At 49.1% G+C, this 22,764-nt stretch overlaps 1 protein-coding gene across 2 annotated transcripts; it reads right to left on the bottom strand.

Moving 5' to 3' along the window:
* Nucleotides 1-481: 481 nt before the first annotated feature.
* On the bottom strand, nucleotides 482-17,678 carry CLU (clusterin). 2 transcript variants are annotated; one of them, XM_007961997.3, is made up of 9 exons: nucleotides 17,551-17,678; nucleotides 13,292-13,417; nucleotides 11,739-11,887; nucleotides 8,838-9,008; nucleotides 7,400-7,811; nucleotides 6,762-6,866; nucleotides 2,316-2,545; nucleotides 957-1,132; nucleotides 482-735 (listed from the first exon to the last, which is right to left on the bottom strand). In XM_007961997.3, the coding sequence occupies exons 2-9, from the start codon at nucleotides 13,386-13,388 to the stop codon at nucleotides 726-728; spliced, it is 1,350 nt and encodes a 449-aa protein (XP_007960188.2). In that variant the 5' UTR covers nucleotides 13,389-13,417; nucleotides 17,551-17,678; the 3' UTR covers nucleotides 482-725. The 2 variants fall into 2 exon arrangements, with proteins under 2 accessions (XP_007960188.2, XP_037839583.2); XM_037983655.2 differs by lacking the exon at nucleotides 17,551-17,678 and adding an exon at nucleotides 17,074-17,091.
* Between the last annotated feature and the right edge of the window lie 5,086 nt (nucleotides 17,679-22,764).

The raw sequence follows: 22,764 nt of genomic DNA on the forward strand, positions 1-22,764 counted from the left end.
CAAATAAAACTGCTGCAGAAGTAACAGCTCTTACAAATAAAACTGGTCATTTGAACTTCTGGGCACCAAATGTTTTCACAAGGAAAACATCAATTTTGCGTTATAATACCAAGTATACCTTACTGTTACTGCTTCTTCGCCTTAACTTTCAGCATATTCCTTTAGGAGATTGCCACACCTTGGTCAGAATACATCGACAGTTTTATAATAGAACAGAAAAGCTTCAGTTTTCAGGAATATATTTTAGTTGGCTTGTTGAAACACATCTCTCTTCCTGAAAGCAAGCAATTCTTGAAGTGGATCAACCTTGTCATCATATCCCTTTTATTCTCCACTGTATGACAGTCCCTGTAGCATCTTAGCCACTGCTTTTTTGTTTTTACTTATTTTCCACCCCACCCCCCACCGCCCGCCCCCAGTAGCAAAATGAAGGCATGCCGGGAAGCAGCAACTCAACATAAAAAGAGGACCCTCCATGCACTCAGCTCACAAGACAGTTTTATTGAATTAGTTGCATGCAGGGGCAGTTCTGTTCTTCCCATGAGCAGCAGATTCGAGTGTTAGAGTGCAGGATCCAGAGCAGGGAGTGGCTGGGCGAAGTTGGGGGCCTGGAGGCTGGGGCCTGGTCACTTGGTGACATGCAGAGCTCTCTCTGGGGGGCTGCAGCTCATCTCGGGGGAGCTGGACTCAGATGCCCCCGTAGGTCCAAAAGCAACATTCACATCTCACTTCTCCCTGAAATAAAAAAGAGTTATCCACCAAATAAAACATCCTCCAAAGGAAAAATAAAATTCCCGGTAACTTCCTGGCTTTGTTCTTGGGCTCTGGCTCCAGGTGGAGTCATTCCCACCAGGCTACGGAGTCTGCACTTCGTCTGGTTTTTTGTTTGTTTGTTTTTTTGGCTCCCAGAGACTCACTGGGCCCTGCAGGCTGGCAGGAAAGGACCGCCTGCTCACCTTTGCTTTTTGCGGTATTCCTGCAGCGCTTTCTCCGCCACAGTCTCCATAAATTTAGGGTTCTTCCTGGAGACCTCTACAGGGACCGTCACAGTGATGGGATCAGAGTCAAAGAGCTTCACGACCACCTCAGTGACACCGGAAGGAACATCTGAGTCAGAACTGTGGGAAGCCACCTAAATTGAACAAAAGAAAAGAGCTGAAATACTGTGGTCAAAATGCGTGCATTTTGCAACAGAAGTCAGGCTTCTGATAGGGAAGTCCTCCGGCTCCTCCAAGAAAACCTAGAGAGCTGACCCCAGTGCTTCTTACGCATCTAGGCATCACTACAGCTCAGTGGACAAGTGACCTGGTTCACAGACACTCATGTGTTGGGGTAAATGCCATCTGCAAATGGCCAGCCCAGGGAGCACCCCAAAGAATAAAAGTGGTTTCCAAACATTTGCTCTGGGCAGCCATTGACTAGAGTAGATGTCTACTCTAGAGTAGGTCAGACTAGAGTAGAAAAGGAATCCAGGGGGCCTGGAGGGAAAAAAGAAAAGAAAAAGAAGGGTGCCCAGTACTAGAAATAAGTTTTTTTATTTGATTTTTTTATTTTATATTTTATTTTGGTTTTTTCTTTTGGTTTGTTTGTTTGTTTTAAGAGACAGAGTCTCACTCTTCACCCAGGCTGGAGTGCCACGGTGTGATCACAGCTCACTGCAGCCTCCAACTCTGGGCTCAGGCAATCCTCCCACCTCAGCCTCCTGAATAGCTGGGACTACAAGTGTATGCCACCACACCTGGCTGATTTTTGTATTTTTTGTAGAGAGGGAATCTTGCTATGTTGCCCAGACTGGTCTCAAATTCCTAGCCTCAAGCAATCCTCTTGCCTCGGCCTCCCAAAGTGCTGGGATTACAGGCATGAGCCACCATATCTGGCCGAGAGAGAAGTTTTTATCACTGGCAGAGAATGATGTACTAATTCACAAGCCATTTTACATGCCAGAGGGCAGCCATGTAGCTTTGAGGAAAGAACAGAGGCTTCTGGTTTATTCATAGGTTTGTGCACCAAAACAAAAACAACAACAAAATACAGGCTTGGCAGTCAGGCAGTCAGGTTCGAATACGCACCCAAGTCACCCATCAGCTATCACACTTTGGACCTTGGCCAAGCTGTGGAACCTCTCTTACTTTACTCCTCTGTAAAATAGAGTTACATTTTCCCTGAGGGGGTGATGAGGCTTCAAGGCAACAAGGGCATCTAACGTTTTCTATTTCCTGCCATGTGATAAATGCTTGGTCAAAAGCACACGTGCCCCTGCTCCCGATCACAGCTCAGGCTCCCCAACCACAGCACTTGGCTGGGACACAGCTCACCGTGGTGACCCGCAGATAGTACTGGTCTTCGCCTTGCGTGAGGTTTGCCAGCCGGGACACCCAGTTAAACTGCTCGTTCAGCTGCTCCAGCAAGGAGGAGGTGTTGAGCATCTTCCACTGGTAGGACTGCAGCAGTTCGTTGTACTTCCTGGTCAACCTCTCAGCGACCTGGAGGGAGTCATTGAGCTCCCGCCGCAGCTGAGCCTGGGCGGGGTTGTTGGCCGAACAGTCTGCCCAGAGATAGAAGAAATGAAAGGCAGAGGTGTGAAGGAAAGGCTACAAAGGGATAGAAGCATGAACAATTGGAAGTCAGGACATGCAGCTGGGAACAAAAGCAGTGCTTCCCTAAGGGAAGGGCCACAAACTGGAATTGTCCACAATAAAATAAAGGTTTTGCTGCGGACTGTGAATCTAGATGCTGCTTCCATCATCCAGAAAGTCTTTTGGGTTTTTTGTTTTTGTTTCTGTTTTTTTGAGACAGAGTTTTGCTCTGTTGCCTAGGAGTACAGTGGCGAGATCTTGGCTCACTGCAGCCTCGACTTCCCAGGCTCAGGCTATCCTCCAACCTCAGCCTCCTGAGTAGCTGGGGCTACAGGCACATGCCACCATGCCCAGTTAATTTTTGCATTTTTTGTAGAGATGGGGTTTCTCTATGTTTCCCAGGCTGGTCTCAAACTCCTGGGCTCAACCAATCTGCCGAAAGTGCTGGGATTACAGGTGTGAGCCACCACGCCCAGCCTGAGAAGCCTTGCTCTGGAAAAATATGTCAACTGACCTAAACAGTGTGCTTCATGACATCATTGATTTATCTTTGGGTGCCAGACCCTTATCTCTTTGGTGACAAACTGTGTTGACCACACTTCCAAAAGCACTGATCTCAAGTTCTCCATGTTCTCAGATCTGGAGTGGTTCTCACTACCAGGAATCATTTCCAGAGAGGAGGAATATTACTCACAGCGGCCATTTGTGTGGTACCACCTGCGTCCCAGACACCACAGAAAGTTCTCTCTGGATATCCTTTTTCCCTAAAAATTGGATCTGCTCTGACTTAAGGATTAGCACTCCTATTTGACCAATGATGAAACTGAGGCCCACAGAAGTAGTAATAAGTAGCTTACCTACAGCCATAGAAGAAATAATCTCTGGGCCCAGGATTAAACCAGGGTCTTCAGCTCCAGAGCTTGGACTCTTCCTACCCTGGGTCTGTGGTTCTGGACAATCCTCCAAGCTTGTCTTTTTTTTTTGTTTTTGAGACAGAGTTTCGCTCTTGTTGCCCAGGCTGGAGTGCAATGGCATGACCTGGCTCACTGCAACCTCCGCCTCCCGGGTTCAAGCAATTCTCCTGCCTCAGCCTCCAGAGTAGCTGGGATTACAGGTGCCTGCCACCACCCCCGGGTGATTTTTTGTATTTTTAGGAGAGACGGGGTTTCACCATGTTGGCTAGGCTGGTCTCAAACTCCTGACCTCAGGGGACCCGCCCACCTCGGCCTCTCAAAGTGCTGGGATTACAGGCGTGAGCCAATGCACCCAGTCCAAGTTTGTCTTTTGAGCATATCTGCAGAGGTGGCAGTTCCGGTGCCAAGAGTTCATGCAGCTGACGCACCGGCACCTGGTGGCCAGGGGTCCTTGCCCGCCCACCTGCCCGCCCATGGCTGGTCACTGAGTTCATCAAGAGGGCAGGGAAAAGAGAATTCATTCCTCTTGGCCCTGAGCTGCAGATTGTCAGATTCATTAAGAGCTGGAAACTGCCCACTAGCTCTTAAAACTACTGTTTTTCTCCCCCTAAGTTATTTCAAAAATATCCAGAGGCAGGTACATCAGACGTGAGTTAGGGGAAGGGAGATTTTGCCTATGCTTTAGGATGATGACTGCAATTATTTATAGTAAAATAAAATGTTAGGTGGGGAAAGAAACAGAATTACTAACGATGCCAGGTTGAAAATAAATATGTAATAAATAATCTTCACTATTTTACCAAAAAATAATTTAAAAATAAGAAAAATCAGCCAGGCGTGGTGGCTCACACCTGTAATCCCAGCACTTTGGGAGGCAGAGGCAGGCTGATCACTTGAGGACACAAGTTTGAGACCAGCCTGGCCAATATAGTGGAACCCTGTCTCTATTAAAAATACAAAAATTAGCCAGGCATGGTGGTGCACACCTGTAATCCCAGCTACACAGGAGGCTGGGGCAGGAGAATCGCTTGAACCCAGGAAGTAGAGGTTGCAGTGAGTGAAGACTGCGCTGCCGCATTCCAGCCTGGGTGATAGAGTGAGACCCTGTCTTAAAAAAATAAATAAATAAAATAAAATAAGAAAAATCCTTGAGAGCTGAGGCTTAGTCTGGAATAGAGGTTCTCTACCGGGGTGATGCTGTCGCCCAGGGAGATGTAGCAAGTTCTGAAGTTGGTTGTCACAACGAAGGGAAGGGAGCTGCTGACCTCTAGTGGGTAGAAGCCAGGAGTGCTGCCAAACGCCCTGAACTGCTCAGGGCAGCCCCCCACGACAAAGAACGACCTGGCCCAAAATGTCGGCACTGCTCACACCTGTAATCCCAGCACTCTGGGAGGCCCAGGTAGGAGGATCACTTGAACCCAGGAGTTGGAGACCAGCTTGGGCAACATAGCAAGACCCCATCTCTACTAAAAATAAAAAAAATTAGCCAAGCATGGTGGCGCACCCGTGTAGTCTGTTACTCAGGAGGCTAAGGCAGGAGGATCAGGTTGCAGCCACTGGGTGATAGAGAGAGACCCTGTCTCAAAAAAAAAAAAAAAAAAAAAAAATCAATAGCACTGAAATTGAGAAATCCTGATCTACCGGTCCCAGGCAGTACATGCTTATATGGTTGCAAGCACCTTAAATAACAGTAGGCAGTCCTCTTCAGTGTGGACTATTTAGCTCAGCTTACAGAATTCCTCTTACCAATAATCCTCTAAGAATCTATCTAAGGCCAGGCACGGTGGCTTGCACCTGTAATCCCAGAACTTTGGGAGGCTGAGGCGGGCAGATTACTTGAGGTCAGGAATTCAAGACCAGCCTGGCCAACATAGTGAAATCCTGTCTCTACTAAAAATACAAAAATCAGCTGGGTGTGGTAGTGCGCACCTGCACTCCCAGCTACTGGGGAGGCTGAGGCAGAAGAATCACTTGAACCCAGGAGGCAGAGGTTGCAGTGAGCCAAGATAGAACCACTGTACTCCAGCTATAATCAATGACTGGTAAGACTGGCGCCAGCTGCCCTCTCAGCTGTAATCAATGACGGTTAAGATTGGCGCCAGACCTGAGCCCAGCCTGCAACCACAGAGTAAAAATCAGCACAAGAGGTCCAACCTGGGCCCAGGCATCTGGACATCTTTTCTTCAGGCCCTAATGTGACTAACTTTGTGGTGAGGTACCATGTAATTGATGCCACTCTATGATATTTTTATAGAAAAAGCCCCCAGGCCTGGTTGTGCACTCATCTACAGCGACTTACACTTCAGCCTCTTAAAGCACGACTGTTGATTTTGCAGTGGCTTCTAAAATTACAGGAGTGAGGCTAGAAATGTTTAACTAGACCCTGGCGGCCTGCCATGGGAAACTCAAACTAAGCATTAAGTAAGAGCAAAGCCACCAGATCGATAAGCTGTTTGCAAGGGGAAACAATTAACTCTTTCTGAGTATGAACTGCTGTGTACCAGGAACTAGTCCAAACACTGTCACAGCTGTTATCTCTGAGTGGAAAGAAGTTAACCCATAACAAGAGCTGGTGAAACGGAGGGGGACAGTTGAAGGGAAATATTCCCTTTGCCTAGGGGACCAACCAGCTGACCAAAGGGACTGTTGCTTGGATTCCCAGGTACTGAGATATGTGACTTCTGTGGCCAGAGGCTGCAAAGGGCCCCGGGAGAGAACACAGCACCTAGGATTGAAGCCCAGCTCACCCAGTCGGGGTCAATCTTGGATAAGTTATTAACCTTTTTATGGCTCAGTTTCCTCAGAGGGTCATTCTGAGGAAATGTATGTCGAGTGTTTAGAACAGTGCCTGGCCTCTGGTCAGTTTTGTTAAACAAAATACATACTGTCTGCAATTTCATAATCTGCAGGGGAAAATGAAGATGCCTACAATGCTTGGCACTTGGGAACAGAATCACTGGGGAGTCCCAGGGGGATGACTTTTTTCGACAAGCTTTTTTCAACACGGGCCCGATGGGGTGGAGGGCACTTTTACATCTCTATCGACGTCTCACTGACTTCAGGGACAGCTTCGCATCATCATCTCATTCTAAGATGAGGAACCCAAGCTGCGTGAAGCTCAGGACCTGCCCCAGGTCACAGCCCAAAGGCGGCAGAGCTGGAATCCAAACGCTTATCTGTCTGACACCATAAAGGCAGTACCAGTGAGGCCCCAGTGACCTAGGACACAAGGTATAGGAAGGGGCGGCTTGTGGTCTGGACCCCGACTCACCCACAGACAAGATCTCCCGGCACTTGTCACACTGATCCTTCATCCGCAGGCAGCCCGTGGAGTTGTGGCGGATCTCCCGGCACACAGTCCGGTCATCGTCGCCTTCTGGGGACACACAAGGGAAAAAGAGTCAGTCATCCAGCCATGCAGAGATGGAACCCACTGATTCCTATTGTTATTTTTATTTATGTTTTATTTTAGAGACAGGGTCTCACTCTGTTGCCCAGGCTGGAGTGCAATGGCGCAATCATACATAGATCACTGCAGCCTCCAACTTCTAGACTCAGGTGACTCTCTTGCCTCAGCCTCCCAAGTAGCTGGGACTACAGGTATGCACCACCACACCCGGTTAATTTTTTTAAGTTTTTATTTTTGTAGAGACAGGATCTCACTGTCTTGGCCAGGCTGGTCTCAAATTCCTGGCCTCAAATGATCCTCCCGCCTTGGCCTCCCAAAGTGCTGGCATCACAGGCATGAGCCACCACGCCCAGCTCAGTTTTTTTCCTCTTTAAATAAGGATAATATCACCCTTGTGATATTGCTGGGGAAAAATCGAGATGACACCCACTGAGCCCTCAGCATGATTCTCAGCATCTAACGGGTTGCTCAAAAGGCCGTGAGTTTCCACCCCTTCTCACCTCGTATGAATTCCGTGGGCGGGTGCTGGAAGGCCGGGCTGTGGAAGTGGATGTCCATGGCCTGCTGAGCCTCGTGTATCATCTCAAGGAAGGGCTGGAACATGGCGTGGAAGTTCAGGGGCTCATACGGAGAAAAGGGCATCAAGCTGCGGACGATGCGGGACTTGGGAAAGAAGAAGTGAGGCCTCCGGTGGGGCAGGCTGAAGGGCAGGAAGTGGTAGGAGTCCTGGGGCTCCCGGGCGAAGAACCTGTCCTGGAAGAGCTCATCCATGATGCTGGATGCGCGGCTGAAGCGGTCCTGCATGACATCCATCATGTGTGTCTGCTGCCGGTCGTTCTCCAGCAGGGAGTCGATGCGGTCGCCGTTTATCCAGAAGTAGAAGGGTGAGCTCTGGTTCAGGAACTCCTCGAGCTGGGACAGCCAGCATGGGTACAGTTAGGAGAAGCTCACCAAGGCCATGGCCTTCTGGCCCCCCACTCCCCGGGGAGCCAGGCCAGGCCCTGCCCATGGTTGTAACAGTCACATAGCAAGTGACCAACAGCCCAGCTGGACCAGCCCCCAGCACCCCAACTGTCAGGTCCATGCTCTTTCCTTTTACCTCCCTCCATGGGGGACAGTTTTGAGACACCTGGGAGGCCATAAGAGTCACAAGGCCCAACATTTCAGGTTCATCCACGGTCATCTTTGGCCACCAATGATATCCACCCCCTGCTCAGCTAAGGGCCAACTGATGTGATTTCAGGGACTGGAGCAATTCACTGAGTCCCAATCAAAAAAGCCCTGCAGCAGAGGACAGGAGCAATACTAATATACTAAAAAAATCTTACATTGGCTGGGCACAGTGGCACACATCTGTAATCCCAACAGTTTGGGAGGCCGAGGTAGGAGGATTACTTGAGCTTAGGAGTTTGAGACCAGCCTGGGCAACATGGCCAAACTCCATGTTTACAAAAAAAAAAAATACAAAACTTAGCTGGGTATGGTGGTGCATGCCTGTGGTCCCAGCTACTTGGGAGGCTGAGGTGGTAGGATCACCTGAACCCAGGAGGTCAAAGCTGCAGTAAAACATGATCACACCACTGCACTCCAGCCTGGGTGACAGAGTGAGACCCTGTCTCAAAAAAAAAAAAGAAAAAAGTTATTAAATCCTTTCACATAAGTGGACACAGGGCTCTGCCATCCCATGAAGCGGTTATGTCATCCAGCTAAGCACTGCTGCATGAGTTTTCTAAGAGAAGGTAGATACCTGGCCTACATCCTTTTGATGACTCCACTCTCACTACTCATGCCAGACATCACCAATGGAGCATGACACTCTGGGCCCCAGTGCAGCCAGCCAGTACTAATCAATTGCATCTGGCATGTGGAATGAAGCATATTTCACTAGGCTCCCATCCTTCCCCACTCAGCCTTGGCTACTGATGTGTCCCTTTTCACCTGGCGGCCAATCAGGCCCGAGCCACTTCTGCAGACGCGTGCGTAGAACTTCATGCAGGTCTGTTTCAGGCAGGGCTTACACTCTTCCCAGAGGGCCATCATGGTCTCATTGCACACTCCTGGGAACTCCTTCAGCTTTGTCTCTGATTCCCTGGTCTCATTTAGGGCATCCTACACAGGAAGACACGAGGCTGGCTGAGTCACACAGAGACCACAGGCTCACACACTCAAGGAGGTGCTGGGTGCCAGGCCCTCTGCCCAAGGCAGGCATTCCCACAGGATGGCCACCCAGCATGCAAGTGTGCACCCCTGCTCCAGTTAAGGCTTCCCTTCATTCACCCACCTGGAATCCCCTTCCCACCCGGCTCGAAGAATCCACTCACCCTTTAAGATCCAACTGTTCCCTAACTCCTAGAAGCTTCCCAGCTCCTGGAACCCATGTGGACAGCACCTCTCTCTGATTTAGTGCGCTGATCATCTACTCAGTGACTACCCTCTCACTGAAGCCTCATTTTCTATTCTCTGCTTCTGGTGTTTAAATTTCATCTTCGAAAGCAGGCTGCAGACTCCCTGAATCTTATCTTTCTATTGCAACCATGCCCCCTGGCATGCAAAGGGAATGGCAGGCTTTCAACACCAAAGCCACACCAGCTGTCAAAATTCTCTAATGGGTCCTTGCCATTTGACCCAATAATTCTCTAAGAATCTATCTCAGGCCAGGTGCAGCAGCTCACACCTATAATCCCAGGACTTTGGGAGGCCAAGGCGGGCATATTACTTGAGGTCAGAAGTTCGAGACCAGCCTGGCCAACATGGTGAAACCCCGTCTCTACTAAAAATACAAAAATTAGCTGGTGTGGTGGTGCACACCTGCACTCCCAGCTACTTGGGAAGCTGAGGCAGGAGAGTCGCTTGAACCCGCGAGGTTGCAGTGAACCAAGATCAAACCACTTGCACTACAGCCTGGGTGACAGAGTGAGACTCTGTCTCAAAAAACAAAACAAAACAAAACAAAGACTCTACCTCAAAGGAATCCCCTGACAAAGAAAAAGATGCTTCAAAATATTTGGTACAGTGTTATCTTATGGAAAAAAAAATCAGAATCAACCCAGATGCTTAAAAGAGACAGGTTAAATAAACTGTGATTCCCACAAAGAGTAAATGGTACATCATTACAAAGGATGTTTATAGTCCATTTTGAATATTATCATATGTACTGTTTATGTGAAAAATTCATAATTTTGTACATAGCCACTGTCAAAAAAGCACAGAGGAAAAGAATAGGAAGAAATAGATCAAACGTTAACAGTGACTTGTCTTTGGGCAAAAGGATTATGGAAAAACTGTTCCTCTTCTACTTTTCTATATTACAGTCTTTATAAATGAGTGTGTTAGTCTTCAAAAAAAATTAGCCTATCCACACCCCAGAGTTACGTGAGGTCTTTGTCCTGCTCCCTCATCCCCCGTCCTCTGCTGGGCGAAGACAGCCCACCTCCCACTGAGCCAAGACACAAGTGCCACCCATGCTGCCTACTTCCTTTCCTTCTGGCTCACCTACTCCTCAACTAAGAAGTAGCTCTTAGTTGTAGCTCTTTGAGATACGCTCTTTTCTCCAAATGTGATGTGCTTTATTATAAAACCAGAATTGTTGAATGTCAAACTCCAGTGACAACCACAAAAGTGTGAGCATGAGACATGCTCCTTCCCCAGGAGCTATTTGAGGATTCTCATAGAATGGTGAGAACTGGCCTGTTAATCCCAGCACTGTGGGAGGCCAAGGCAGGCAGACCAAGAGGCCAAGGTTAAGAGTTCGAGACCAGCCTGGCCAATATGGTGAAACCTCACCTCTACTAAAAATACAAAAAATTAGCCGGTTGTGGTGGCACGTGCCTGTAATCCCAGCTACTCAGGAGGCTGAAGCGGAGAATCACTTGAACCCTGGAGATGGAGGTTGCAGTGAGCTGAGATCACGCCATTGCACTCCAGCCTGGGCAACAGAGCAAGACTCCATCTCAAAAAAAAAAAAAAAAAAGAATGGTGAGAACTGATACTGAGGCCAAGAAAGGGCATGAAGCTTGAAAAAAAGGTAGAGCTACATCCAGGCCAGCATTCCCTGAAGTGGCTCCCATGGAGCTGTGCTCAAAGCAGCCAGAAAAAAAAAAAAAAAAAAAGAATTCCCTGATCAATTTGGAAAACTCTGGGTTTCATGGAGTTACACAGGTTTCTTTACTGCAGAACTTCTCAGAGCCTTTGAAATGCTTTTAACATGCATGATAGATCATGAAGCTGGCAGGTAGCTACATCTTAGCATCTGAAGTACGGCGACCGTGAGAGGAGGTTTGTAGGATACTCTTAAGGAGACTTGATTTCTTAAATAAGTTGTTCATTGAATTATAGTGTTTTAGTTTTGTCGAATCATTAAGCACAGGCTAGACCTGCTATATCCACTACTGGGCTTAAGATGTTTCTTTATGAAGTAGTCCAGAACTCTAGGAAGACGTGGGGTGCAGTGTGCCTGCCTTAACCCTAACCGTATCAACCCGACTAGATAAGCTTCCTGAAGGCTGGACACCACCCCCGTCTGGGCCCCCGCCGCCACCCCATCCAGAGCCTGCTTGGAACTACTATGTGGTCAGGGTTTAGAAGCATCTATTGAAATGAATCTGGGCATTAGGCCCTGGGCCAGGCTTATAACAAAACCTGATCCAAGATCTCACTCCCTGATGCTTTCAAAAGCAAATGAACCTTTCCTACTTCTTAACTACAGCCCCAGCATCAGCTGACACAGCCTGGGAGGACTGCAGGTCACCATGGCAACCCAGCAAGGCACCGTGCAATGACCCCCTCCCTCCCCTCCAGTGGGATGGTCGAGGCAGGGTGGCGTTCGTGGCTTCTCCTGACCTCTTTCTTCTTCTTGGCTTCCTCTAGGTTGCTGAGCAGTGTCTTGCGCTCTTCGTTTGTTTTTTCTATGAGAGTCTTTATCTCTTTCACCCCGTTGACAGCATTTTGAATTTCCTTATTGACGTACTTACTTCCCTGATCGGACATTTCTGCAAGAGAAGTGCAAGAGGTAGCATGAGGCGAGAGGAAGACATGGCCTCGGGATGTAACCCTGGAATGAGCTGGAATGGCCAGAAAGGCCCGTTCCGTTCAGGGCTGTCAAGGCTGGGACCCCCACCCCTGCCAGCAGGCAGCAGCATGGCCCCAGCCGTGCCCTGGCACAGGCTCCCATCACAGGCTCCTTGCTGACTACACCCTACTGCTCAGAAATGCAGACCACGGGAGCTGGCACACCGGCACACCCAGAGCTATGCCCAACCACTGCCATGTGCTCCTGGAGAATGAGCCGGGTGCAGAAGAAACTTGTCAAGGAAAAAAAAAAACAAACAAACCCAGAAGTGTCAGCTCTGAAGCATCAAAATATAAAATATTGTTATTTTGGACACAAATCTTTCTAGAGTTCAGTTTAACAAGACGTGTATTTCTTTGTTCCAATGCAGTGTCAGGTGACAGGAATAAGATGAGTAAATAAGGCGTAGCACGGGTGACAAATGCAGTGAAGCACTGTGTCACCTAAGTGCTACTTCACTGGTATTTATCCCATGCCAAGCACTGCGCCAAACACTTCACGTGCAGTTTACATAACGCTCCAGCCCCTTACCACACCCACTTCGCAGAGGGAGACATGGGAAGTGTGATATGATAGGTAGGGTCGAAGTGTCAATCAGGTAGGAGGAGTACGTTGTGGAGGTCTAACATCCAGGTGGTGCTTATAGTTAATAACACCATATTATAACTGGAAATTTGCTAAGAGAGTAGATTTTAAGTCTTCTCACCATCCCACCATACAAAGTGGTCATCATTTCAATGTATGTGCATTTCAAAACATCATGTCATATACCTTAAATATACACAATTTTTATTTGTTAATTATATCTCAATAAAACAGGGAGTGGGGGAAGTGTCATGAGATCAAGATAGTGGCCCAAAGTCACCCAGCTGAGAAGAGGTCTGATCTGGGTTTTTAACAATGTCTGATCTGGGTTTTTAACAATGATCCTGCAGAAGCAGTCAGCTCACAGGAGGGACAAGCTCTGGGCACTCCAAAGGGGAGAGGGATAAGAGCTCCAGTGGTCCAGACACAGCTTCGTGGAGGAGGCCTGGGAGCTGGGCCAAGGGGCCTGGGAAGGGAACAGCTGAATGAAATGCAGCAGCTAAAAGTGCCTGGGAAATGCCTGCAAATGCCGGCAGTCTAATGCACGCAGAGCCTGAACCAGGGGCCTGGGAGCAGAGGCTCAGAGGGGGCCCAGACACAGGCACCCAGACCCAGTGCACAAGATAAAAACAGTCTGTAACACTGGGGCCTGATAGAGAGGCACTGAGCGGAGTTGGCTACCCTGCCCTCTGACCTCATCACCCTGTGGCCAGAGGAACATCACGCTTGGTGTACTCACCCTGGAGCTCATTGTCCGAAACTGTCTGGTCCCCGAGGACCTGCCCACTCTCCCAGGTCAGCAGTAGCCCCACAAACAGCAGCAGAGTCTTCATCATGCCTCCAATTCTGGAGTCCTCGCACGCCTCTGTTTGCAGAGAACGGGAGACCGTCATGGGAACAGCTTAGACAGCCTGCTGGTGTCCCGCCCACCTGCCGCCTGCAGCAGCTCCCCAGGGCCTCACTGCCCTCGGCTGTCCCCACAGCAGGCACTGCTGCACTTTTATTCCTGAGGAAATGGGGGAAAGGACCAGACTTGCCGTGGACACCTCAAATGAAAGCAAAGGCAGGAGGTGCAGGGAGGGAGGGACTGCAGGACAGCAACGTTGAGTGGCCAAAACAAGAACCCTGGCATTGGAGGAGCCAGGCTCTTGTCCAAGCCACATCCTCCCCCGCAATCAGCGAGGCACACAGGCTTTCTGCATCCTGGCCTCCTTGTCCAGAGTGGTATCGATCATGTCAGACACTGAAAATACCCGCCTTAGGTCACGCATCCGTCCCTCCCCATGCCACCTCCACAGAGGGACTGCATCCCACAGACCAGCCACGTCCTCTGCAGTGTGCATCTAAATCTTCACCCCAGCAGACACTCCCCATCCACCACGGCGCTGCAGCCCCCAGGGGGTCTCAGCACCACCTGAACTTGATTTTCAAGAGCGGGAGGCAGCAGCAGCCAGCCCTTCACACCGAATCCATCTGCATCCCTAGTGGGAGGCTTGGACCTGGCCGCCTGTGCTTTCAGGGGTGGAAGTAGTGGAAGCCAGGAAGGACAATTCCCTTCAGAGAGTAGAGCAGGTTCGCAGTGGCCCGAGGAGCAACCTTCCCAGAGAAAAGTCCCTTTGGAAGGACTCAAGGGCCTTGCTCTGCCAGGCCCTCCACACGGCCCATCCCCTCTAAGCCCACAGCAGGCTGCCCTGCCAGTGTTCCTGCCACCACTGGGCTGGCTGCCCTGAGCCAGGGGGCACAGGCCACAGCCCCGGTCTTACACAATGGACCCTTTCCCAGAAGCTGAGGCTGTTGCATAAAACAGAAACCCCTCCCCCTGCACCCCACCCCTACCATCCCCCCTCCTAAGAACTGCTTATCTGAGCTCACCCATTTCCCATAACAAAACCAACAGGAAGGTGGGGTTCCCCTTCCTGAAATGGTTCACATCCAAAGCCCGCTCAACCCAGCAGGCCCATCTGGACACTCAGTAGCACATTAACAAGGAGTGCCTCTCACGAGAAGTAATCAGGCACACAGAGCCAGGGAGCAGCGTGGGAGAAGAGATGGGGTCAACGCCTTCCCCAGAGACGGGGTGGGTGGTGGAGACCGGGCTCACCAGGAAGGCTGTGGTCTCACGGGCTCTGCCCCAGCTGCCCACTGAGCCCTGAAATGCCTCCAGCAGGAACAGAGCCCTTGTCATGCCAGAGAGACAAAGCCAGCCAGAAACACCTCGGCCAGGGGCCCCTGAAAGCAACAACTTCTGGAAAAACCCATTCAGAACTAGGTTCTGACCAGAAGACAGGGTGTTGGGCCCTGAAGAATGGGGCAGCCAAAGGCAAGATACAGGAAAGGAATTCCAGACTCGGCATCGGGCATAGACAGCCTGGGGTCCCTGGTGAGCCATCCAGCTCAGAGCTGGGAAGGGGGTCGTTCTCTCATCCAACCCCTCTACCTTAGCAGTGAGGCTGAAGTCCAGAGAGGGCATGGGACTCCCTAGGGCCCACAGCATGCTCATGGTAAGCCCCGGATGAGAGCCCAGCCCTCCCGACCCCTAGTCCAGTGTTCTTTCCTTGATTCCAAGTCACTTAAATATCTGAGCCTCAGTTTCTTCATCTGTAAAATGGATCTAATCCACACCTCAGAGAGGAGAATGTGTTCTGTAAACAAGAGGGTCTTATGTAATCATAGTAAATTCTGACTACTTCAAAATTAGACTGAGTTCTGAGGCTGGGCATCGGCAGTGTCTAATCAACATGTCTGGAGAGGGGCAGGAAAACTGAGACAAGCACAGAGGCCACCTGTGGTCCCCCGGACTGTGTGGCTCTGCTTTGGTGAAATGATTGACCACTTTTTAAAGTACTTATGAATCACTGCAGGGCTGGTTATAATGTTGGTTCTGAGTCAGAATCTGCTTTTTCAGCCAGTCTGCAGGTGATGTGGATGCTGCTGATCCGAGGAATGTTCTAGAACCATGACTACAGAGCCAACCTCCTTTCCTTTGCTCAGACTCACCTCCCCCCTCATCTCCTCTGCCTCCTGGGAGCCTGGTTGCCAGCTGCTCTGGGTGGAAGAGCCATGTCAAGGCCAAGGCCCTCGAGTCCCCAGCACTACCACACAGCCTCATTCCCCCTAAGAAGGCTTAAACCACCTGGCCTTGCTCCTTCTACCAGAAAAGGCCAGTTCTGTGGACAAAGGGGCTGTGCAGGTGAAGAGGAGGAGGAGATGGGGTGGGGAGCAGGCTGACTTTGAGAGCAACTCTGCTCCAGGCACACCCTCCTGGGAGCTTTGAACTGAGCAGCTTCCCAAAACATTTCCAAGCAGGGCAGGGCTGGAGGCTTAAGAAAATCAATGACCTGGTGGGGCGCAGTGATTCACGCCTGTCTTCCCAGCACTTTGGGAGGCCAAGGCAGGCAGATTACTTGAGGAGTTCGAGACCAGCCTGGCTAAGGTGGTGAAACCCTGTCTCTACTAAAAATACAAAAATAAGCCGGGTGTAGCAGCATGTGTCTGTAGTCCCAGCTACTCAGAGGCTGAGACACGAGAATTGCTTGAACCTGGATGGCGGAGGTTGCAGTGAGCCGAGATCGCGCTACTGCACTCCAGCCTGGGCAACAGAGTGTGATTTGATAATAATAATAATAATAAATGAAAGAAATGAAGAAAGAAGAAAGAGAAAGAAAGAAAAAGAAAGAGAAAGAAAGAAAAAAGAAAGAAAGAAAGAAAGAGAGAAAGAAAAAGAGAAAGAAAGATAGAAAGAAAGAAAATCAATGACCATGAACAGGGAGCTGTGGGGAGGACGGGAAGACAGCGAAGAGGGCAACAGCTGGTGAGGGTTTTAATCCCAAAGCCCCGGCTCCTATCTGCCTCTTCAAATGGAGAAAACTAAATCAAAAGGAAAATAAGAAAAATAGTCATCTGTAATTCATACCACCCAGAGGCAAATGTTAGCACCGTGGTATATTTCCTTCTGTCTTCCATGCAGTTTATACAATCAGATCCTTCACATTCACCATCTTCAAATATTCTTTAAGAACATACTTTTGTGGCTATGTAATACTCCACTTTCTCACAGACCCAAGTTTATTTTACCATTCTCACAAGATTGGCCGTTTCAGTTGTGCCCAATGCCCCACTATTATTATAACTTACATTCTCATGGGCATCTTTTTTTCTTCTTCTTCTTTTGTATCTGTACTTACCTTTAAATTCCTAACCTCTCCCTTTAAAAAAAAAATTAAAAATCAGCTTCTTTTTCTTTTTTCTTTTTTTTAACTAGGTCCAGAAATTCTGGAAGGTCAGGAGGCTTTGGCTGTAATCCCAATTCTGATACTTATTTGCTGTTTAGTGTTGGCACCAGTCCTAAACCTCTCCAGGTCTCAGATTATCATCTGTAAAATGAGACCGTGGAATCAGAGGTCTGAGGCCTGGTGGAGCTTGTGTGACTTTTCTCTGATGCACCTCAGATGCATTAGGAGGCAGAAAAAGTAGGATTTCGGTGGTTGCAGCATATACTTAAATCCGCAGGCTCGTACTTACAGGCACAGTGTCCAGAGAGCTAGAGAATTTAGAAGAAAACTGGATGACTCATGCATGCAAGCCGAGAGCCACAACTGAGAGAGCCGCATCTTCGCAGGGGACGTGCCGCAGGAAGGAGCTCCGTGCAGGCCAGCTCCGTCACCTGCTAGCCTGGGTCTCCCGCAACGCGGCAGGTCTCCAAGTCTCAGTTTCCCCATCTTTGCGAAAGGATGATCATTATATCTGCTCTATTTATCCGCCACAGAATTGTGGTTGGAGCTCGTGCGCTCAGGCAGCGGTGGCGCCGGGGCCCCTGGTTCAGCTGCCTGGTGCTGGGGCTCCGGCCACCTCCCCTCCCTGGCTTCCTGCGCTCCTTCGAAAGCGCAAGGGTTGTGACTACGAGCTCGGTCATCCCTCTCTGCCTGGCTACCAGCCCCTGCCCGCCCATCCGTCCCAGTGTAGCTCTGCGCAAGGGTGGGGAAGACGGGGCCATCTCACCGGTCAGCGGCACCCGGTGCCCGCGCGCTCCTCCTGGCGACGCCGCGTGGTGAGCACTGGGAGGCGCCGTATTTATAGCGGTCGGCTGGCACACACCCCCTTTGGGGCTGGCTGCAAACCTGCATGACTCACGCCCAAAGAATGCCGCGGAATGCAAGGGGAGCTTTCTGGAAGCCGGGAGGTGGGGGCCGGTGCAGCACCGGGCTAGGGGCGCCGGGGGGCGCATCATCACCGCGAATGGCTGTGCTGGCTCCAGGGGAGACCCTGAGGTGCGGCCGCTTGGTGCTCCCAGGAGGGAAGAGCCTGAACTCGCTTGCCCAGCTGGGCGCCCCTCTCACGCGGTTAGCCCGGCCCTCTGTCCCAGTCCAAAACACAGTGTCACAGTTCCCTGGCCCCATTGAACTTAACCTTCACATTACACACGCGCCACTTCTCTTGGCCCATTTAAATAGTAAAGAGTCAGACATAATGAGGGTGGGATGGAGAGGGGCCTTGTGCTGGAGAAGAGGGCACAGGAAGTATTGAAACGCCTTCTCCTGGAAACACCACACTGATGGGGTCCCTGGACTGAGCCGCCAGGCCTAGAGGGAACAGAATTGTGTTTAGGAGTGATCAGAGCAGATACGTGGAGAGCCTGAAGGCCTCTCTGGGTTCCTTGATCCACGGAGCTTGAGCAATCATTGTCCCCATCCTCTTGGAACCCAGCCAAGCAGGGTGGGCTTCATGGGTGTGGGTCCCTCGCAGATTCACGTTTGGTTTAAGGGGCTACTGTGACACTCTTGAAATTCTTCTTAGTTTTTGAACCAGTGGCCTTGATTTTTTATTTTGCACTGAGCCTTCCCGATTAAGAAATCAGATCTGTGTCCAGAGGGGTTTGCTGGTCTCCAACTGCTGAAGTTCCTTCTGCTGAGAGCAGGGAGAATCCTGTGGCAGCCGCCCCAACCCCTGACAAGGAGGGGGAAATCCAGGAACCCTGGAGGTGCAGCTAATTCTTGGGGAAGAAACTGAGCCATCCATTTTGGAGCCAGGGATGTTTGAGCCCCAGGAGAGAAGTCAAGGGGCTGACAGTTGGGGCAATGGGTCGACAGGGCGGGCACAGGCAGCCCCACTGGGGGTGGCAGACTTTGAAAACCATGTGAAACAAAGGGGCTTAAAGGAGAGCTGTGTGGTCAGGGGCTGAGTTTTCCCATTCAGGATCAGGACTATGGAGGCACAACATGGAGGCCCAGTGCCTTGCTTGCCCAATGTCCTGGGGCCACTAGGACCCCAGCCCTTTTCAGGAGGGAGCCTGTGGGAATCTTCGAGGTCCATGAAAAAGTGGGAGAACCCGGTCCGGGTCCATGAAAGTCTGGTTACAGTCCTAGGTGTGCCCCGAGACACTAGGTGACCTTGGACCAATCACTTTGCCCTTGGGCCTCGGTTTCTTCCATCTGAACAATGAAGAATCGGGAATGGATCATCTCCATGGCTCCCTGCAACCTAACCTAGTGCCAAACCAAGTATAAGAAGATCATTAGCCCAGAAGAGAAAAACAATGCCCCAGAAGAAGCTTCACTTTATTTTTCTTTAAAAAAAAAAAAAAGTCTAATTATCAGTAACAGCTACATTTTCTATGGACAGCGCCTCCTCCTTATCAATGCCTGAGGTTAGCAGAATTGTTTTTGAGCTCACTCCTTGTAACTTTTCTGTTCTGTAGCTCCCCCAGCATCCGGAACAGGAGGCATAAATCTAGTTATATTTTTAAAAATTAGACTTTGGAGGTCAGTCAGTGAGATCTGCCTTAGCCATCTGAATTAGGGGAAGGGAGGAGAGGAAGAAAGGATTTGGGAGAACATAGCATGATTCACAGATTCACAGTAGATCCCTTGGGAATAACTACTTGATTATTCCCACTACTAAGCAAACAAGGTTCAGAAGATCAAACTTTGAGGGAAAAAAAGTGTGAATTTTGAAAGCGCCATAAATGCATCACCAGATGTTTAATATTCTAAGTAGATCATACAGATTGATTGGTTCTCAGGACTTGCACACTGCCTGATTCCTACTCCATCGCCAACATCCGCACCAGGTGGTCATCTTGCCCGTGTTTGAACACCACCAATAACAGGCAGCTCACTACCTTCCATGCAACCATTTATCTAGTAAAGCTTTTGATAAAGTTGGGGCCTTTTTTGATTGAGTCACAGTCTGGCTCGTGTATGGGCCAATCCCGAGCCCAGTTCTACCCTCTGGAGCCACACAGAGAAAATCTAGCTTATCTCTCCCGTAGTGCCCCTTCTGATATTTGAAGGCAACTTAGTCTGCTTTTCCCAGCGACCTCCAGGCTTGCAGCTCCTTGCCTTGCCATGGTTTGCAGACTTTTCCCCAGCGCTTTGGCATTCTGGACCTCATCTCTCTTGAAACTCTTGGCCCAGCCCTGGGCCAGCCAATGTCAGCAGGGAGCCTTGGGCCAGCCAATGCCCGGGGGCCTGAGCACACAAAGCAGAGCAGAACCACCCTTCCCTTGCCCTAAACACTCCAAATAAGCTTTATCAGATGCTGAGTCACTGGGCTGATTCATACAGAATGCATCATCTTCTTGGCAGGTGCTGCTGCTTTATCCTCTGTCTCCCATCATAGCTTTAGCTTGATTTCCTTTATTGGAGAGTCGGGGCCATGGGGAGGGCCAGGGAGTGACAAGTAAAGACCCTTGCATTTATCTGTTTATCTCTTTATGCTTTGTGCGCCATCTCTGGCTGCCTGGATGTCTCTGGGGCTGCTTCACTACGCAGTGTCCTTATTACACATCCCCAACCGGGCTTTGTCTGGCTCAGCACCACGAGCAGCACAGCTCAGCCAACAGTTTGATACAGCTGGAACAAACTAGGAATGGGCAAGAGCAGTATCCTGTGGCCTGTGATTAAGAATCATTCTCAAATTGGCGTGGTGACTCATGCCTGTAATCCCAGAACTTTGGGAGGCTAAGGTGAGAGGATCGCTTGAGCCCAGGAGTTCAAGATCAGCCAGGGCAACATCGCGAGACCCCGTTTCTACAAAAAATAAAAATAAAAAATTAGCTAAGCATGGTGGTGCACGCCTGCAATCTCAGCTACTCAGGAAGCTGAGATGGAGGATCACTTGGGCCCATGAGGTCAAGGTTGCAGTGAGCTATGATCGCACCACTGCACTACAGCCTGGGCAGTAAAGTAAGACCCTGTCTCTCAAAAATAAAATAAAATAAAAAGGGAACCACTCTCCAAGGGGAGTGGGGAGGGAGGATGATGAGAGATTGGTCAACCAGTACACAGTTAAAGTCAGATGGGAGGGATAAGTTCTGGTATTCTATTGCACAGTAGAGTTAACTATAGTTAACAATAATGTATTGTGTATTTCTTTTTATTTAACTTTTATTTTAGGTTCAGGGATAAACGTGCAGGTTTGTTATAGAGGTAAACTTGTGTCGTGAGGGTTCGTTGTACAGATTATTTCCTCACCCAGCTACTAAGCCTAGTGCCCAAAAGGTATTTCTTCTGATTCTCTCCCTCCTCCCACCCTCCACCTTTATCTAGGCCCCAGTGTCTATTGCTCCCCTCTATGTGTCCATGTGTTCTCATCATTCAGCTCCCACTTATAAATGAGAACATGCAGAATGTTGTTTTCTATTCCTGTGCTACTTCACTTAGAATAACAGCCTCCAGCTCCATCTATGTTCCTGCAGAAGACATGGTCTCGTTCTTTTTTATGGCTACATAGCATTCCATGGTGTATATGTACCACATTTTCCTTATCCATCTGCCACTGATGGGCATTTAGGTTGATTCCATGTCTCTGCTATTGAGAATAGCGCTGCAATGAACATATGAGTGCATGTGTCTTTATGGCAGAACAATTTATATTCCTATATATACCCAGTAATGAGATTGCTGGGTCAAATGTTAATTCTGTTTTTAGCTCTTTGAGGAATCGCCACACTGCTTTCCCAAATGGTTGAACTAATTTACATTCCCACCAACAGTGTACATTAGCCTTCCCTTTTATCCACAACCTCACCAGCATCTGTTATTTTTTGAATAATGTATTGTATATTTCAACATAGGTAGAAGAGAGAACTTACAATGTTCTTGCCACAAAGAAACCTTTGAGATGGATTTGCTAATTACCCTAATTTGATCATTACACAATGTGTATACGTATCAAAACATCACATTGTACCCCACAAATATGTACCATTAAAAAAAAATTTTATTTTTTTTTAAGACTTAGTAAAAGGCTGGGCGCAGTGGCTCACACCTGTAATCCCAACACTTTAGGAGGCCAACGTGGGGGGATCACGAAGTCAAGAGACCATCCTGGCGAAACCCCGTCGCTACTAAAAATACAAAAATTAGCTGGGCATGGTGGCATGCGCCTGTAGTCCCAGATACTTGGGAGGCTGAGGCAGGAGAATCACTTGAACCCGGGATCTGGAGGTTGCAGTGAGCTGAGATCACGCCACTGCACTCCAGCCTGGCAACAGAGCGAGACCCCGTCTCAAAACAACGACAACAAAAACAAACAAACAAACAAAAAACCTTAGTAAAAAAGAATCACTTTCCAAGCTGTAATTATTTAACGGGTATATACATTTATTTAATCAATTACAGGCCCATGATAAACTGGTGGCTAATAAAATCATATCCAGTGAAATCAGCCCACAGACGATATAGAGGTATTCTGAGTGATTTTCCCCCGACCTCCATAAAGTCCAGAGACTTTCACTCCATCAGTGGGTATGTCTCATCTTCCCATTCAGGAGCTTCTTGGGGAAAGTTCTGAGGCCAGCCAATCCTGAACTGCTTAGCATGTGCCTACAAGTAGACAAAGGTTGCTTATGCCACCTTCACTATCCCTCATGCTATTGACTGGCTATGTGGTCTGTATTTCACTCCAGAGTTGCTTTACCATGACCTTTAGCTCCAATTGTTAGGTGAGTGATCCCTTAAAAAAAAAAATGGTGCCAGATCTGCCTTAAGTCAAACCTGCTTTTTCCACAACTACCCAGATGTCAATTAATAATTATTTTAGACCAATGGTTCTCAGCTACACAATGGCTATACAATGGAATCGCCTGGGAGCTTTAAAAATTATCAGTGCCTGAGTCCCACCTCCAGAGGTTATGAATGAACTAATTGTGGGTGGAGCCGGAGCATCAGGATTTTAAAACTCTCCAAGTCATTTTAATGAGCACCTAAAGTC

The sequence above is a fragment of the Chlorocebus sabaeus genome, chromosome 8 (assembly GCF_047675955.1).
Source record: "Chlorocebus sabaeus isolate Y175 chromosome 8, mChlSab1.0.hap1, whole genome shotgun sequence".
NCBI classification, from domain to species: Eukaryota; Metazoa; Chordata; class Mammalia; order Primates; family Cercopithecidae; genus Chlorocebus; species Chlorocebus sabaeus.

Bases quoted from the DNA above. Each gene is read 5' to 3' on its own strand.
- CLU (XM_007961997.3), bottom strand. From the start codon at position 13,388: ATGATGAAGACTCTGCTGCTGTTTGTGGGGCTACTGCTGACCTGGGAG. The intron at 11,888-13,291 runs GTGAGTACACCA...CTTCTCTTGCAG, and splicing joins TTCGGACAATGAGCTCCAGG to AAATGTCCGATCAGGGAAGT. The intron at 6,867-7,399 runs GTGAGAAGGGGT...GTGTGTCCCCAG, and splicing joins GCCCACGGAATTCATACGAG to AAGGCGACGATGACCGGACT.